Source organism: Pterocles gutturalis, unplaced genomic scaffold, assembly GCF_000699245.1.
Source record: "Pterocles gutturalis isolate BGI_N339 unplaced genomic scaffold, ASM69924v1 scaffold38104, whole genome shotgun sequence".
NCBI classification, from domain to species: Eukaryota; Metazoa; Chordata; class Aves; order Pterocliformes; family Pteroclidae; genus Pterocles; species Pterocles gutturalis.
In genome coordinates this window covers 3,767-22,697 of record NW_010134707.1, presented here as the reverse complement: position 1 = coordinate 22,697, position 18,931 = coordinate 3,767, and the positions used below count along the sequence as shown (strand labels likewise).

General features: G+C 47.6%; 1 protein-coding gene across 1 annotated transcript; it reads left to right on the top strand.

The window, feature by feature from the left end:
* Positions 1–1,078: 1,078 nt before the first annotated feature.
* UBE2H (ubiquitin-conjugating enzyme E2H) lies at positions 1,079–17,463 on the top strand (the record flags this gene model as incomplete). The annotated part of the gene is made up of 5 exons (XM_010081675.1): positions 1,079–1,155; positions 1,836–1,910; positions 12,686–12,725; positions 13,431–13,483; positions 17,335–17,463. Coding segments are annotated over 5 exons (374 nt in total), but the record flags the coding sequence as incomplete, so codon positions are not given.
* Between the last annotated feature and the right edge of the window lie 1,468 nt (positions 17,464–18,931).

Genomic DNA, 18,931 nt, shown 5'->3' with positions numbered 1-18,931 from the left:
TCTGCGCTTCTCTGTGCAGTGCGGAGCTGAAGCAGTGTGAAGTTCAGGTGGGAATAAACCTTTGATTTTTTTTTTTTTCTCCTGCTCTTTGTTTTTTTCCAGTGCTTCCCTCGTAATTCATATGAAGATTATTGATTAAAGGTAATTGCTGTAGGATATTATTCACAATCCGTTACCCTGATTTATAGCAGGAATTCTTCAGCAAGCTCGGGTGCCGAAGCATCCCCGTTAATTGTCTCAACTGAACCTTACTTGAAATGAAGATTTCTTGCCTTTCCGTTTGTGTTCTCCCCAAAGCGCTGGTGCTTTGATTCTTTCCTTTAAACCTTGAGAAGTCCAGTTGTTCTTTTCACACCGTAACTACGCCTCATCATCTCGCCCTTCTGCCATCTCTCCGAAGACGCCGAGGTTTTTTGGTCTTGCAGGTCCAATTAACGTGAGATTGCCGTCATTTGCATGGGAGCTGTGGGAGGCCATCTGCCAGCGCCGACGGCAGCCAAGGAGAGTTGAATTCATCAGCTCTCGCGTTCGTTAGCGCAGGGACTGGGGTGAGTTCTGCTCCTCTAATCTGGGCAGGAGAGGATCAACATTTAACGGGAGTGGTTGGCAAGGGTGATTTTCTGCTTCGTGGCTCGTCTCCCAAGCCAAGGAGAGAGATCTCTTGAGTCGTGGTCTCACCTCCAAGCTTTGCCCCTGGGGTTCCTGTCTGTGTGCGGTGAGGCTTTGGAGCTGGTGCAGTTTCTGGATTTTAGCTGATAGGGACTCGGCATTTTCTTAAATCGGAGCTTACGCTCTGCAGAAGTAGATGGAGAACGCTAAACAGCTCGGAGGGGAAGGGAGGCGTCATCTCAAGATTGCTCAGCGCAGGGGGAGGGATTGTTGGGTTGGCTTTTACTGACATCATTGTGGTGGTGCAGTCACTTAGATGTGTCAAGACGCTTCAATTGCGTGTTGTAGAATATTTGGAATATTTGGTTTCATCTATTTGGTTGTGACAAGTTTCTGGCAAGTTACCCATGTCTGAGTAAATGGGTTTTGTTCCCCGGATTCAATGTTTTTCCTTTACTTGCTGTATCAGTATTGAGAGCAAACATGAAGTCACAATCTTAGGAGGACTCAATGAATTTGTTGTGAAGTTTTATGGACCACAAGGAAGTAAGTATATGACCCAACCCTTCTATAAAAACAAAACTAATGGCTCATGGTGGGGAGCACTGAAATGACACGTTCTTCTGGAGTGGAGGAAGAGATGAGCACATTCATGGGGGTGAGGAATCAAAGGGTGGCAGCGTTTGGAGGCTGCTCTCATGGGCGGGGAGAAATACAACAGTGAGCAGATGAACCACCTCCCTTGGAGCTGAGCAGAGCTGGATGCTGCCTTCAGACAACTCACCCCTCTGCTATGCCCCCAGCACGGGTTTTGTTCATCCTCAGCTTTCCTAGACCTGGCTCATAAGTTTTACATCAGTCATCTGAATTTTTTTGCGGAGTTTGTAATTAAGATGGCTTTTCCTAGTGACTAGATCATAAGTCAGGTCTCCAGCGTGCCTAAATTTAGTAACATCTCGAAAGGTAAGTGGATTATTCTGCAGTCTCTGTTTTTAATAACGCTCTTGTGTCTTTGTGCTGAGAACCTCTGCAGTATCAGTTAAAATTATATCTTTCTTGTCAGGCAGCACAGGAAAAAGGCTTTTACTGTAGGAGGTTTGATATGAAATCTCACCTCCCGATGGAACGAAGTATTCTTCCCAAGCTGTGTTTTGCTTAATGCTGTAGTTCTATTTATTCTCTCCCGAGTTACGAAGTGTCTAATACCTGCGTTTCTTTCGTTGCAGCACCATATGAAGGTGGAGTATGGAAAGTTAGAGTCGACCTTCCTGATAAATACCCTTTCAAATCCCCGTCTATAGGTAACCAATAATCACTTTCCATCAAAATCCTTTTACTGTTTGTGCAGGAGAGATGTTTTTGCTTGCCGCAGTGTTGCAGGTGATGTTGTACAAACCCTCAGGGCGATCATAAGTTCTTTACTTCAACTCTGCAGAGAGCTTTTACCATAAAATTCCAGATACCTCGTGCCAAGCAGAGGGGAGGTTTGGTCCTTTTGGCTGAAGGGCTGGGAGCTGGGAATGTGATTTGGTCACGCGACCGTGTGGTGATGGACTCGGTGTCCCTACCGTGTGGTTTTTAATAACCTGGCAATTCATGGGTGAGGTGCAGGATACCACAGCGAGTGCTGGAGCCTCTTTGTATGAAATGACTCATTTACTACGGAGAGCAAAGTGTGTGTTCCTGGGCTTGGCATGAACTTGGCTTTTGGGACCTTTTGCCCAAAAGTGGGTGGAAGCGAAGGCAGGAGCTGAAACCTCCGTCCTCTTGGGCTAGGTGATGCGTATGGGGAAGAACGTAGAAGCAGGGACCTATCACCAGAAAAACTGCAGCTGGCTAGACTGGTCAGACTGGTTTAACCTTCCAGGGCAAATAGGAAGTTTGATAAGAAAATGTTCTTTAGGCTGTATCTGTCCTATCTCTGTCCTTGGGTAACGGTGATCTAACTCCGATGTTCTTCTGGTACCTCACTTCATTCCCATCACCGAAGCTATAAATGAAATAACCAATATTTCTGGAAAAACTGGAATAGATGCACGGATTTGCAACATCTCTGTTCTGGTAACTCGGTGACACGGCGCTTCTCCGTCAGAAGGGTGTGCTTGTGGCTCAAGCCACCGGAGGACCCTGGAGCAAACTGTCCAAGGAGGACTGATGTGGAAATGTGACTGTGAGGGTTGGATGAGATGGGTCGCTTCCACTCTCAACATCCTGATTTGGAGTTGATAAGTATTGCCTTAAAATAGACTCTTACGCTAAGAGTGCCTTCTATTTAAGATCTCTCATCTGGTTTGAGAAATAATCTGTCGAGTTCCAAATGGGAACTGTGCCTGTTGGGAAAGAGCGACGCTGTTTTTACGCTGTCCTTTACCTTTTCTTTTTTTTTTCCGGTTGAAACCTTAACTGAACCATAGAAATGTGCACGCAGCTGAGTAACAATGCAGTGTTGCAGCAGCTATTTCTCTTTCCTCTTGAGTCAGCTCTAAAACTTGCTATAAATCTTTTAGGTTAGAGACTGGTTATGAGATACACACTCTGTTATTTGGTACCATTTTCCCCTCCCCATTTCTCAAGTGCCACAAATGGGTATTGTCACGTTGGCAATCTTAAATGTGTGGCTACAGACAGCTCTCAGAAATCACGTAAAACCCAGTTTCCTTGTTGTTAATTGCTTTGGTGCGAGTTTTCAAGATTATTTTTCTCTTTCCTGATGTTCTTCCAGTGTATCAGAAATCAAGGCTGCTGGCTTAAAGCAAAAACAAACTTTCTTCCCAGTACCCTGTGAAGCCAGTGCAGTTAAACGTTGGCCAGGCTCTTGGATATTCACAGTGCTGTTGATTTAGGCTCCGGTTAGCTGTGTGGAAGGTGGTAGGTTTGACTTTTTGGTGGCTTGGCTTGGAGGCTGGTTGGGCTAAGCGGGAGGAAAAGGCGGCCTGGGATCAGAGTCAGCCCAGCTGCGTTTTCAGACCTGACGCCACGAGGATGGCCTTTCTCCTTGTGAACTCAGGGTGGGGCGGGTGGCTGTGCAGGGAGTTTTTTCTGCTCGAATCGCCGAGTTGCTCTGTCCCTTCTAACGCTGCTTCTGCCGTCTTCCTTTTAGCACAGCCTCTTTCCATCCATCGGCTTGCTTCTTACACCAGCTGTGTTGCGACTCTTTTATTCCAGACTCATCAGACCTTCTCACATGCTTCCCTTGCCCTACAAGTCTTCAGTCAAGTGGCTGATAACCATCTCTTCTCTTGCTGAGCTCCCCAAAAAGCTGCCTCTTGCTCTAGGTCCTTGCTGTTTGTCGGCTGAGAGCTTCAGGTTGAATAAACAGTCAATGCTAGACGAGAGCTGGTTTAGCAAAGCAGGGCTTAGCTCTGCCGCGGGGAGGAAAGAGCTGGAGAGTGGAAGTGCCTCGAGGAGTGCTAGGACCTGGAGAAACTCCCAACCGGCTGCAGGAAGAGGTTTGCTTTTGTCTGGTTCCCATTTCTGCTGCCCCAGCCCAGCTTATCTGGGCAGCCAGCGCTGAGCGGCGTCTCGAGCCTTTCCTCGGGGCCAGCCCCGTGTCTGCACCGCTGCTCTCATCGGTGTGCGGCGCCTGATACCGCTGGTTTGGGCTTTACAGATAGCTCCAGAGCCAGCCTTCGTCCCAGCTGTGAACCGGGAGCATTCCTGGGTGTGAAACAAGCTTGTGAACAAGATGAGATCCTGTTCTCGCCCAGATCTGCCTCTTGCAGCGATCACAAGTGTCCTAACCCAGCAGTCCTCAGCCAGCCTGAGCTCTGGATAACACAGGGGGAGCAATTAGGAGGGAAGAAATTTGCCATGATGATCCCTGATCTGTAAAGAGAGTGGAAGCAAAGGATTTCAGAGATGGTAGAGCCTGTAAATGGACAGAAGGTCATCTAGAGCACACATGTAGCTTGTTTGCAGCCCTTCTCTTCTCAGCACCGCATAGCTCCCACCACGGTGATGACATGCAGAGTTCAGATTGTCCGTGTAAGTAGAATCCAGCAGTTTCTTTTCCTTTAATAAATTACACTTTTATGCCGAAGCTTAAAGCCAAAATGCTGTCCTTGCGGCTTCCCTTGTTCCTCTTGTACTGTAGGCTAAAATTTTCTTCCCATCTTAGAAAAAATCTTAATGCAGTCTTGAACGTGGCGCGGGCTTTTTGCAGCAAATAACATGATGGCTTGAAGCGTATCCATGCATTCTAGAGAGCTGCTTCTGCAAAATAACTGCTAATAGTTGCTTTCTAATCTGTTCAAATTGCTTTTATCCCAGCATGGCTCCGAGTATAAGGTACGTGAAAACTTGGTGTTTGCTTCTAAAGGGCGACTGACAAACCTGAACAGAAAAGGTTTTTGAAGTGGGTTCCAGATTTGTCATCCAGCAAGGTGCAGAGCTTTAAAACCTAAATGAGTGGTGGTCCTCTTCAGCTTTGAGGGTCTCTAGCAGAAGCCTTTGCTGGGTGTGGTGGCTCTTCTCCTGCCAAATCTTTTCCCCTTGTCCCATCTGCACCTTACTTTTCTAATTTGTGTGGCATTTATTTCCTGCCCTCCTCAGGCTGTTAATTATTAAATGATGCTGCCCCAAGGACAGTGCTCTCCTGACAACGCAGGTAATGCCTCTTCTTAAATCATCCTGGGATCTACATGGAAAGAGCCTTTCCTGGGAGAGCTTCCAGCGTTTCACGGTGTCCTGCAGTACCTGTCCGGTGTTTCTGGCACTGCCCGTCCCTTGCTTGCTCTTTGCTGTGTAATCGGACAGATCCCATATCGATGCAGGATGGTTTTTCCTAGCAAGAGCTGTACAACACACAGTAAAAAGGGAAATGTGGATCCTAGAAGAACACGAATCTAAAAGGAACCAGATGTAGGGCTGTCGTGGTGGCTCTGAGCTCGAGTTCTCCCATTGAGATGAACTAACTCTGCTTGTGATCCCTAAATATCCACATCTTCAGGGTTGAAACAAACCACCTGAACTCGAGCAGTTTGTTAGTACCAAACCAACTCCTGAGAAGTCCCCGGTTGCTTTCTGAAGCTGGTGAGTGCCTCTGCTCCTGGTACTTTTGTCAATCAATGTAAATATCCCTGCGTGCTTATGAGGACCCAGAGCACTCCCCCGCTAGATGTTTGGTTCCATTTTTGCTTTCTCCTAGACGATGTTTTGAGCTGTTTATGATTTCACTAACTCTGCTGGCACTGCTTCACTGCTTTTCCCTTCCCCTCTGGGATTTCATATCTTCAGGGGAACTTTCTACCTAGTCTGTTCATGATTTTTTTTCAAAGAGGAGTTGTGCAGTACTCAAAGTACTGTTTTGAGCTCTCCCAAGTCACGAGAACGCTTTGTGTAAGTTTTGTATGTTTTTAATCAGTCCCTACGCCTGCCAAGAGCTGGAGATTAATCCTCTTTGATGCCATAAACACGGGAGGGATCGCAGAACGTGAACATCCTGCCCTGCTTAGGTGATAAGAGCAGCAGAAACACATGAACCTGGGAGCCTGAGCTCTTACCTGGGAAGCGCTGTGGCGTTTATTTGATTGCTAAAATCTGCAGAAATATTAGACCGGCACTGAGTCACTCTGGTTTCTTAATAATCAAATGTCACAGCTGCAGAGTTTGCGTTACAATATGCTCAGAGCCTCAATTTCTCAAATAACTTCTGTATATTTATACACAGCGCTCCTTTTCCTTCCATCTCTGTCCCAGTTATCCGCAGATATCTTGCATTGATATTTCACCTTGCTCCTGAGTGTTTTACAAAACAAAATGCCTAATATGTACACAAAACCAATGGAAGTGTGTGTATATATATGTGTGTGGGTATATAACGAGATCGTGTAGCAGCCAGGGCAGGAATAAAACCCTGTTTAGCTCCAGCCAGGATTTAACACATCTCTCCTGGCCAGTGCTTAATTTTTCTTTCTCACTGCAGCTGCTATTTTTACTTCCAGCTCCTCTCTGGATTGCCTTACATTTTGCTACTTAGAATTTCATGAGTCACTTATCGCCTGTGACCATTCTGAGCTTGCTCTTCCCTCGGCGTGTTGATCTTTAGCCTGACCTATAAGCCATGTGAAAATGTTTGTTCTTCCAAATACGCTCAGCTTTTGTCTAAGGGGAAAGACGAGACACCTCAAGGTAATTTGTATCTTTGTCTCCGCTCCGGTCTGACGCACAACTGCTCACCCTCTGCAGATTTCCCGCTAACAAGTGGAGAATGGGAACAGGCTGACAAAATGGGGTAGGTGTTCTCAGCCCGCCTTGGCACAGATTCACCGCCTTCCGTGCCAGTCTCCGAAGCCTGGGCGCTGGGTGATGGTTTACCTAAGAGACTGGGGAATTGCTTTGTGCTAGTCTGCATGTTGTTTTTTTTTCCCAGAGATTGCTGCTCTTAGCACTAGTCTGTAAGCTCGTGGATACTGCTTGACCGCTTGGCGATTTGCTCCGAGCAGGGGGTCCGGTTTATAGCTCTGCCGCTATTTTCCATCAGCTACAGCTCTGTTTTTCTGTCCGGATCTTTCCCTCGTGAAGCTGCCGTGGAATTATTTCTGGTATTGTTTTGAAAAGCTACTAGAATTTGAGTACGGTAATATAAACTGTTCTGCTGTTAGCAAGCTGACGTTACGCAGCCCTTCGCGCCACCGCCGTGCGGCGAATGCCTCTATGCTGAGTGCGCGGTGTTATGTTTGACTCTGGAGTTAGTCCTGAATGGGCTCCTAACCTCCAAATTTCATAAAAATAAATCCTTGCCTTTGCTAACGAGATTTTACAGACCTGAGAGTGCTGGATGAGGCGCGCAGATCCTGTGCCCTTCAGACGGGGAGCAGCCGCGTGCTAAACCAGTTGTCCCGGTCTGCAGAGGGGAATAGGTACCGAGCTGAGGACTGGGGCTGAGGTCTTGCTTTCGTGCCCCATCTCCTACTGTGGCTTCTCAACCAGCCATGGCAGGCTCGTGGTCAGTTACACAAGGAGGTAGTCCCTGAAATGAGTGTTTTTGAAAATAAGTAAGTGCATGTTCCCTTGCAGGCTTTTGGGTGGTTGGGGAGGGGGAAATAATAAATACTATGTTTAATCTTATCTGGCTGTTTGGCAACACTTGGGAGATCTTTCCCATTAGGTAGGTTGTCCGGTGGTTAAAAAAAGCAGAGGAAAACCGCTCCTCTTGGCCTCCCTGTGCCGTACCCAAGCTCCTCTGTGTGCTGATCACTGTGCATGGAGTTCAGCCCCGAGCCTTGGGTGGTCACCGGAGCCGCGGTGATTCAGTGTGATGTTTAAAACTCACTGCGTCCTGCTTCAGAGAGACTCCAGCCACCTTCCCACCTCACCAGCCAGGCGGTCTGAACGGTTCCCTGGCTTGGCCTTCATCTGTCATTAAAAATAAAACTTCTGAGGCTTGTCAGGCTCGCTGCGCTGGGAAGTCCGGAGCGGTTATAGACACTTGTCCTGTTGGCAGTTTGGCCACCGCGGTCGTACACAGATACGAATCTGCTGTCACGGTTGTTGAGGTGGAGAAGTGTCCAGCTGGCTTTATTTTACGAGCGAAGAGAGCCGACGCGTGGGCAAGTGATGGGTAAGTGGATATAAATTAGCTCTGCCCTGGCACGTTCCCCAGAGCTGGTGGGACATCTTAGAGTTATCACTGGTGTGGTCCGACCGCGCAGATGACTCCCCGCCGAGCAAGAAGATGTGAATCCAGGAGGCTGGGATGTGCTGTGTTTGCTACCACGCTGCTTTTCCTCCTTCCCACGTGTTTCGGCAGGGAATGCTGATGCTGGCATCGCTTTGAAGAGCTGTGCTGCAGGAGAAAAGTCTCTTTTGAGGACCTCTCACCTAACCTACTGGCCAAGCTGGCTGCACTTTGAGCTCAGATAAGCAACAAGCCACCTCTTGAAGTGCCGCTTCTTGGATTGCAGATGGTTCCAGACTTGGAGGAAGAATCAGCAAGGGGTAGGGAAGGTTTTCTGGGGCTGCGGGCCAGCGTTGTGCGGCTGGGGCTGGGGACGGAGCCACGAGGAGGTCTCCAGCCCAGGTTGCTGATCCCTCTTATCTCCAGGTTTTGAGTCCTTTCTTCTTGAATACAACCTGACCTAGAGGAAGGTGTCCTTGCCCATGGCAGGGGGATTGGAACTGGATGATCTTTAAGGTTCCTTCCAATCCAGAAACCATTTTATGATTCTGTGGGGGCTGTACCCCTTTCCAAATCACAGTCCAGCTCTATAGGTGTAGTGGTAGGGGGGCAGTACCTCTCGCAGAAGCTTTCTACCTGCTGGCTCCACAGGATGACAAAGAGGTGCTTTTTTGCATTCCCAGATTATCCAGGTTTTTGAGCTCCTCCTCTTGGAGGAGAACTTGCTGGCGAAGCAGCTCTGGTGGTGCTTTCCAGCTGTATCCTTTAGCCAGCATCCTTCGAGATGTCGACATCAACATAAGTCTGAAATTCCTCCATTTATCCACCGTGGTTGTGCTCACCTGGAGGGCAGCGTTCAGCGATCGTCCAGCCGTGACACGCAATTCCCCGGAGCAACGGCTCTGACCCAGCTGCGAGTTGGTGCCGTGGATGCTCAGACTTACCCATGGTCAGTGCGTGAATGCGGTGAGAGAACTTCATTTTGTACTGGAATACGTCCAGATAAATGTTCCTGTGTTTGCAGCACGAAGGAAGACTGACAGCCAGTTAGCTGACTTTTCATGTAAAAATTCACTTCTTCAAAGATTTTGTCAACCCAAGGAGCGATTGCTCCAGGGCTGCTGCTGAAATACCGGCGGTTTTGAAGGTCAGCATCTGCATATTGGTCTCGGCGTCTTCCAGTATCGGAGCAGATGTGTCTGCTTGTGTAGCTCCATTGTGGATGTACAGGTTTGGGTTTTTTTCTTATCACCCAAAGGCTTTTTGTTCATACAGATTTAATGCAATTCTGCTTTACTTCCAAAGGCAATCCTGGATCTTGATGTCTTTGTATGGAAACGATGGACTGTGGCCGCTCCGCTGCTCAAATTCCACCTGAGCACTGGCTTTCCCAGCGTTCGGTGTGAATTTTGTTCTAAAATGTTAAATTGAGTCTTTACAGCCAGTCCAGCCCACAGAATCGCAGCTGCTCAGGCTGTGACCTCGGCTTCATGCTCCAGGCTGTGGCGAGAACCCAAAAGCAAGAGCCTGTCCCTCGGCACTCTTCATGGCACGCTCCCCTGGGGTTCTGCGCGGTGTATTAATCGGGATTCCAGACTACGGCAGGAAGTTGGCCCAGTCTTCGTGCTGGCTTGGGAGGGGTTTTTTTTAATCCTAGCTGCATCTTTAAATTGAAATTTCATTTTTTACATGGTAGTTTATGCTTGCTTTGCCTTTTGTATTTGTAAAAATAAATACAGAGCAAGTCAGGATTGTTGGAGCAACGTTAGTGCTTTATCGCTGCAGGTGGCTATGTTTCAAATAAAGGAGCAGAGCATAGTTGGAGCTTATTTCTAGGTCAGGAAAAGGAAAGATATGGACAGAGCTGCTCCCGGCCTGGGCGGTTTGTGTCTGTAGGCGATTGAGACCCGGGGGGACCTGGAAGAGTCGCAAAATGATGCGGCAGCAACTGAGGAAATGAGGAATGCGGGGAGAGGATGTTTGTGTTCGTTCTTGAACAACTGTTTCGTTTGGAAAGCTTGGGACCAAGGACAAGGTGAAAGAAGGGATTGTTCCTTGCCTGGGTGAACGCGAGGATGACGGAGAAGAATGACAAATTCTTGCAGCACAGGAGCTGCTTGAGCAGAGAAGCTCATCTCGTCTCTCGGGATGTCGAGTGCAGCTTAAATGCTGAAGAATGGGAATGAAGAATTGACCAGAACCTTCCAGGTGGGTTTCCAGCCCAGCCTTGTCCAACCAGCTGCAGGTGGCTGTGGTAGAAGGTCCTGGGAAATAGGTGAGATGATCAGAAAACCAAAATGAGAGAAGGCAGAGGGGTGCCTGCACCTAGTTGGGTTGAAAAGAGCTGGTCTGTGTCCCGGATACCAGAACAAAAAGTGTTTAATTCAGCAGGTCTGCACTTTACCATCCTATTCTTGTTACCTGGTGTCTTCCCTCGTCCTCTCTTCTGCTTTATCAAAACCTTAAATTCTCCCCCTGCCTCCCAGGAGAGAGACAGGATTTGGCGTCGGGATCGCTGCTCGCTGCAGCTCTCCAGTGCCGGCGTAATGGACCCGTGACCTGATTTAAACCTGCGAGAGCTGCCTTAACGTAAATATTTGATGGAACTACGGCTTCCCTTTTTAAGTCTGCTTCGGTTGGTTTTGTTTTCAAGCTAAATCATGGCAAGGTATTCCTGAAAGCCACTTGTTAGCGGGGAGTTGTTTATACAACTGAGGTTGTTCCGGCTTTCGGGCGTTGTTTCAGCCTATTTATGCAAAATCCGAGCAGTACGAGTAAACACGGAGTTATATTTGTGTCATAATACATGGAAAGAAAAGGAGTTAAATCCATATGTCAGCTCTTGACTCCAGATGGGAACCCTGCTGTCGCTCAAATCGCGATCGCTCCTTGTTTGGGCAGAGACGGTGCGTCCGCGCTGCTGCGGCATCTCGGCTGGAGAAGGGTGGGGAAGGTGGGGAATCTGCTGAACGGTAAACAGCAACGAGTTTCTACACTGCTTGGGCTGCTCTGGAAAGAAAACTTTGGTCTGTTTTGAGTCCTAGAAGGAGCTTTTTCAGTAGATTGAGTCAATATCCCAGACCTACATTTCTTACCCATTTTTATAAACGTTGTCAGAAGGCATAGTCGCTGTTAGATTTCTGCCTGTTGCAGGAGGGTGTGATTTCTTTGTAGGGCTTTGCAGGCTGCAGGATCACGGTACAACAGAGGAAAGATTTTATTGCAAGTTCTTAAAAAAAAAAAAAGAAAAAAGCAAGGCTAAGATCTGGAAGCAGCTTAAGCTGCGACTAAACCTAGGGTTGCAGCAGAGCCCAAATGGTTCGGCCAAGGCAGCAGAAGTGGATAGGAAGGAGAACTCGATCCGTTTGGCAGTGAAATAATTGGAAAACCAGTTTTGTACCCCTGCACTGTGTCCGTTCTGCACTGTCCATCCCACACCCCGGCATTTGGGTTCCTCCTCTGGAAAGGGAAGAGTTTGGAAGCTGGATTCTGCTTCCACTCACAGCCGTCGTGGCTTCACTTTGCTTTTGGGGTGGGTGTGCTTTACCTTCACGTGTAGAATTCCCTTAATCGCTTTATTTTATAATTTTCTGGGAGGAGAGGGGGGTGTTGTAGAATTCCCTTAATCGCTTTATTTTATTTTCTGGGAGGAGAGGGGGGTGGTTTTGAGGGTACCGTCTGCCTTGAACTCGGGGATAAAGCAAAGAGCTGGAAAACTCGGATTACCTCTGCTATCCCGTGCAGTCTTTAAACTCTGAGGCGGCGTCTTCCGCGATGCCGAAGTCTTGAAACCACAGGATTATTTTTTTTCTTTTAATAATTCAATTTGTGCTTCAGAACAAAGAAAGTGTTATCGAATCCAGAAGTCTGAAATGTGGACAAAGCCAGGATGAGCTTTCTCATTGTAGACCTCCTTTTCTAGGAGACCAGAGGTACCAGTGGATGAATTCATTGCTGTGTTGATGCGAAGGTTGAAGAATTAGCTGGGTCCGCAGCCGTCTCTGCCCTGGAATGGCTTAAAAATACAGATTAATGTCGTGACTTGGAGTTCATAGAAAATCTTTGTCAGGAGACATTTAAAAAAAAAAATCTTAAGGCAAATGTTGAGCTTAAATTTTGTGTTGAGAGTTGATTGAAAAGATCCTCGCGGCTTTTAAAAACCCTCCATCAGATGTGGGTGCTCGGTTCAAGAGAATACCGAGCCACAAAACCTTTGCGGTATGGTTGCGCTGTGAGCAGAGGATTTTGCTGAATTTCGAGGGAACGGCCGAGGACCCTGGGGTCAGAACGTTGCCTGCGTATTTTAAAGGTTACACAGCTATATCTAGCTGAGGCTGGGCTTTCTTTGAATCTAGTCAGATGAGTTTGTTTGGTAAATTCCAGATTTCTCTTGTTAAAACAAAACAAACCCAACACCTTGGATTGTTTTCTGCTATTTACCAGTGTGTCTCTTTGCAGGATTCATGAATAAAATTTTCCATCCCAACATTGACGAAGCGTAAGTAAATCCTTAGCATGTGGTTTGGTTTTTTTTTTTTCCTAAGGAGTTTGTCTAATTGTAACGTATTTTGGCTTTACAATAACATGCTGATGAGTTGAGTGATGCTTTCATCCACCTAACAGTCCAGAGTGGAGAATTTGGTAGATGTAGATGTTGTCACAACTTCTAGGAGGGGATCAGACTAGAAAGCTGCACGCTGCAGACTCTCTTGGAGACGTGGTCCTTGTGTGGCAACATGCTTCGTTTCGAGAAAATTCAAGGTTGCCCGTCCCCCTCCCCTCCTCGCTGGCATCACACCGGCTTTCTATCAACAAGGAGCAGCCGCTGGCTAAGCCAGAGCTCCCTCTTTAGCTGAAGTTCACGTCTGTACTAAAATTCTTCAAAATGTAAGATATTTTGGCACTTTTTTTCAGTTTAAGTGTGTGAAGGGGAGCCACCTATGCTTCAGTCTCTCCAGCAGAGCCCCACACAGACCAACGAATTCGATAACGGCTCCAATTTATTTTCTGTTGTGCAGAGGATGAAGTTTTATGTAGCTAAAGGCTGTCCCTCTGTTAACCACAAGACAGGACTAAATCGTGGCTTATCTGAAGCGGTGGGGCAGAGGCAGGGCAGGGGAAGGGAGGGGATAGATTAGATTCAATCCTCAGAGTATTCCTGAGTGTTGACTGTGTTTAATCCCATCCTTTCCATATGTTTCAGGTCAGGAACTGTATGTCTAGATGTAATCAATCAAACTTGGACAGCTCTCTACGGTGAGTTTGGCATTTTCCCGAAAGCGGATCACACGAGCATCCCCACTCGGTGTGTTAACGGAACACAGCTTGCTGGAGATGGATGATCTTAGGCCAACTTTTTTTTTTTTTAACTGAAGTTTTAGACTCCTCGCTGAGCCAAGATCTCATGAAAAATAAGATTTTCATGTGAAAATACTTCAGTAACTTATTTTTAATGCTAGAGAGGTGAAAAAATCCCCTAAACCTCCCAAAGGATCACTCAATCCATCACTTAGCAGCGGCTGGCAACTGCACAGCAGCACCCAGCCGTGATTCAGCATTAAAAGAGAGGAGTGACTGTATCTACGGTGAAACGTAGTTCCAGCTACCCCATCCACGTTTTGTACCAGCCGCTATGCTTTGTGCACAAGGCTGTGATCCCAGTTCTGCAGAAAACGGCACCAGAAACCGCTCCGGTTTGTCGTGGCAGCATCGTGTCGTTGCGGGCTGGGAGGTGGTGGTGCATCTAATGACTGCAGCGCTTGCTGCAAAACGTTTGGGTTTCCCATCAGGTTGTGTCTGGCTATAACTCCATTTTAAAGATTAAAAAAAGGTTAGCTGGCAGCTGAAGACCCATTAAAATAACATTTAGGGAGAGCTGAAGTTGTTCAAAGGAATACCGTTGAGTATCTAGTCCAGGTTGGCTGCATTTTAAAAATGTTGAATGTCTTCAGATGTTCCAGTTACACTTCGTGGAAAGGTATTCAGGGGAATGTGCTCATCAAATCCTTCACGTCCTTCCACGAAAAACTAATTTTACTTACGTGAGTTGAAGCTTTGAAGCAGTTGCTAGAGAGAAAAGCTACTTCAGCTTCCTCGTGAGCACGATTTGTAAGGAAAATGCCGGAGTTGGTGAATCCTGGGAGGGGAAATTGCTACAGCAGCTTGTTGAACTCAACTCCTCATCAGAATGCTCGGCGTCCTCGGGTAGTAGTTGCACGGCTTACACCTCGCGTAGCTTTGTTGTGAGAGATGGGCTTAGCCATGACCCAGGTGGTGTTGCTGAGGGAGGAAGAGGATGCTTTTGTGTCCTGGGAAGATCTGATGCGAGGCGGAGGAATTAAAGAGGTGTTAGCAAAGCCATCCCGCCGCTGGGGGATGAACCTGCCTGGTTCAATCTGCGGCAAAATCCAGCTCAGTGCAGCGGGTGCTGCTATTCCACAGCCTTAAATGCCACCCGCAGATTGTGGGGGTGGCTGAACAAAAGAAAATCACCCCGGTGTAACTGCGGTGCTGGGTTTTGCTTTGGAAGCCGTGCGTGGATAGCCTCCTTCTTCTGCAGCATGCTCTCACAAAGGGCCACAGTGGGGTTTCTGCACTATTTCCAAACAATTTCAGAGGAAGACTTTCTGTGAGAGGTTTCCTAATGAGCACTGCTGTATTTTTGTCATCATTGTTGCTCGTAAAGGTAGAAAAACCAGCTTGGGATTTAGTATGCTTGTGATGCATTTAATATCAGCAAGCTCGCAAATTTTTTTGCATTTTCCGTGTGATATCAGTGATAGGCAACTCGAAGGTATCAGGGGTGTATTCTTCCATAGTGACTGGTGAAACTCAGTGTTAGAAAGTGCATCCAGAGGCGGTCCATTTCTGAACGTGCAAAAAAAGGGGGGAAATAATATTCCCGGGTGCCTCTCAGCACAGCTGCGTCGTTTGGAGTGTCACCCCTTTAAACCAGAGCTCTCCCATGCCAGCAGAGGAGATGGGTCAGATAATTCAAGAAGCAACGAAGGTGGAAGAGACCCAGAATAGCTCCCAATAAATTAGTGAGAACCTCGTGGTTAAATTCCCTCTCCTTCCCTAACGAAGTATCAAGTCCATAGTGCTGTGGTTAGGCTTCCCGTACATGTTCAACTGGTTAAGCTGCTGCTTTGGGGGATTTGAAAGAAGGGGGAAATTACTGTGGTCTCTTAAAACAAAACAAAAATCCCTGCAGTGTGCTGTGAGCTGTGGTGGCCTTCCAGGGCTCTGCGTGCTCCACCTACAGAAGAGTTTAGTTGTCTAACGGCCACAAAGAAATACTTGATCTGAGCCTGCTCCGTGGAGGGACTTGACCCAACTTCTTGCTGATAGACCCAATCCCTAGGAGGGTTAATTGGTTTACCAAGGACAAGCCACTACCATTGCCAAAAATATCCTTCCAGAGCATTCTCACTGGGTTTTGTGGTCCCTTTTTGGATGAGGATCCTTCTTCCAGTTGGATGTGTTGATGCAGGAGGGAAGAACTGAAAAAAATGTCAAATCTTTGATCCTCTTGAGCAAGGTCTGAAAGCACACCCGTTGGTAGATCTGCAGAGGTGGTAACATGGGGAAGGTCTCCCTGGACCTGCTGTGGAGCTCTTCTGAGGCTGTGTCTTTGGTGGCGATGGAGTTACAGCCTGGTTTTCTCAGGCTCCAGCCCAGAGTAACACAGGGAGAGCACTTGAAGATCTTTAAGCTGAAATTTAGATTGGATATTAGGAGGAGCATGGTGAGGCAGTGGCCCAGGGTGCCCAGAGAAGCTGTGGATGCCCCATCCCTGGAGGGGTTCAAGGCCAGGCTGGATGAGGCTTTGGGCAACCTGGGCTGGTGGGAGGTGTCCCTGCCCATGGCAGGGGGTGGCACTGGGTGGGCTTTAAGGTCCCTTCCCACCCAAACCATTCTATGATCTCTCCCCCCGACCTGCCCAGCCATTTTGATGAATCTTTCAGGAAGTTTAGGGCTCTGAGGTCCCTGCCCTCTTTCAGATCTGGTTGAATTTAGCTCCGTGAGGCTCAACGGTGGCTGGGCTCAGGATTTGTCTTCCTGTAAGATGCAGGTTGAGATGCTGAACTGCTCAGCTGGTGGATCCTGGGGAGTGTTGGGCATTCCTTCCAACAGCTCCGCTTTGATCGACTCTAGAGGGGACGGGTGATGCTCATCCACAGGCAGGATTTCTGTTCCACCAGCAAAGAGACACTTTTATTAGGAACGGGAGATTCTGGTTAAAAATGTGTAGAATATTCCCAAAAAACCCCACGTGATGAATGCTGCTCTGCCTCCTATCAGCATCTCTCCGGCGGCTAAAGCAAACCCTGGAGCACGCCGCTGCGCTGGGGTTTCGTCTGCGCTCTGCGTGGGTGCACGAGGTCCTTCCGAAGCCCCCGAGGAGAAGCGATGACCCAGGGCTTGTTGCTGAACACCCCCACAGTGTGGTCCTTATCGTCTGAGGGGTGTGGGAAGAGGGTCTCACGTATCCACAATTACTCATTGGCACCAGAAGTTTGTTTCCTGCCGTGGACTGTTTGGTGACAGATGCCAACCAGCACCAAGGTGTTAATGGGAACTCTTCGCGTTCTGCAAATTGTGTTGAGTTGGAGGAAGGACTTGGTGGATGCTCTTTCTATTAACACAGTCATCTCAAGCACTTTGGAAGATGCTCTGTGCTTGAGAGCGGTCAATTTAGACATGGAGCACAAGACATTTAAAGATGGTAATAGAAGGAGGCAGAAGTAAAAGAATTCAGTGAGCGCAGTGCTTTGTTTTTCTTTTTTTCCTTTTTTTTTTTAAGCCAGGGTTGAACCTCAGTGGGAAACAAGACAGTTGTGTCCTTCCACCTCTTTGTTTAACCCACTGATACTTGTATCTACGTTGTTGGGAAGCCAAGTAGCTTGTGCAGTTATCTGAGGAGCTTACCAGCCGTGGATCTGCTTTCCCTGATCCCGTTTCCTTTATTTATACTTGTGCCCAGATTTCCAGTGCATTTGCCCTTGAAGCTTTGCGCTGTTGTTTCAGTGCCGGTGCTTGCAGGATGATTAATCGGACAAACCCTGGGTCAGCGGACATAAAAAAATAGTTTCTTTTACTTGCAGATCTCACCAATATATTTGAATCGTTCCTGCCCCAGCTGCTGGCGTATCCAAACCCTATAGATCCTCTAAATGGCGACGCTGCAGCCATGTACCTCCACCGACCAGAAGAGTACAAACAGAAAATTAAAGGTAAAGGTTTAAATAACGTTAAATATTATAGAAGGAGTGGTGTTGCTGTGATTCCACCCTGGGGGAACGGGGACTGTCTTTGCTGCACGTCTGTGTGTCAGTGCCTGTTCTTCCCACTCCTTCCCCGTCAATTTTAAATAGTCTGAAGTAAGGGGTGGATGAACTGTTGCTGCTCAAAGACTAAAACTGGTGTGTGCAGTATGTGGGGCAGGGTTTTTAAATCATGAGCAGACCCACAGCAAGGAAGGCTGTGAGCAACTCGGGATTCAACACAATTTTGAGAGACTGGAGAAACAATTAGGAAGAAAAAATGTGCAACCAAAGAATCATAGAACGGTTAGGGCTGGAAAGGACCTCAAAGATCATTGAGTTCCAACCCCCCTGCCACGGGGCAGGGACAAGAAGGGACGAGGAAAAGCATTAAACTTAAACAGGAGCATCCAGTCGCACAATTACTGGATGGAAAGTGGCTCGTTAGCGGTTCTGCGGAAGGGGAGGTGAGAGCAGCAATCAAGGAATGGGTGATGCTGTTGCAGACAGCACTTCTGTACTGCGAGAGAGCAGGAATTCTCCGTAAATGCCAAGGAATTGTTCCTTGCTACTTCTTGGTAAGCCAAGGCTTACTGGTCCCAGTTCAGGGACTGCCATTTGAGAAAGCTGCAGACCAGCCAGTGATGTCTCGAAGGGTGTAGCAAGGGCAGATGGTCTTGAAGATGTGTCTTAAGAGGAGAGGTGGAAAGAATTGGATAATCTGTAGAGGACCGGATGGAGTTATGAGCTTTGATGTGTCAAAGGTGCCTTCAGAGAGGAAGGGAATGGTTTATCCTGGGATCAGAGCGAGCAGGATGTGGTCGCAGATGTGGAACTCAGCTGGGGAAGCTCAGGGTCAGTATTAACTGGGAAGGGTAGGGGAGCACTGGCGGAGCTGGTGAGGGTGCTGGTGTGTCTGTTCCTGGAAGGGTTGGAAGGACACGTTAGACAAGGCTGAGAAATAGAGTCAGTACCTCCTCAGGATCAGCAAAGGCTCCAAATAAGGACTTTCAAACACTTTGGATAAGGCTGGTGAAAGAAGGGCTGTCCTAGCAAACTGGTAAATGAGACACCAATTGAATTAGTTTGGCAAACATAAGAAAAAAAGATTTAAAAAATAAGAATTGTGCTTTAAATTTGTGCTCTGCCTGCCCTAGAATCAGCTGCGTGCAGCCAGGAGCAGGGCACCGATTCCTGATGCAACAGGACCACGGCAAAGCCACGGATTTTATTTCTCCCATTTAATCCAGTGGTGGGAGACTTACAGCCTTTGGCCCAGATTTGGTCTTCAACTAAGTTTTTAAGAGACCATGACCACCTGTTTGGTTTTTTTTATTCTTTTTTTTTTGGTTACTGAATAACCATAGGACTTGTTTGTCCATGGGAGCCCTGCCAGAAAGGTTTGCAGGGCTTGTTCAACAAGGAGAGCAACCTCCAC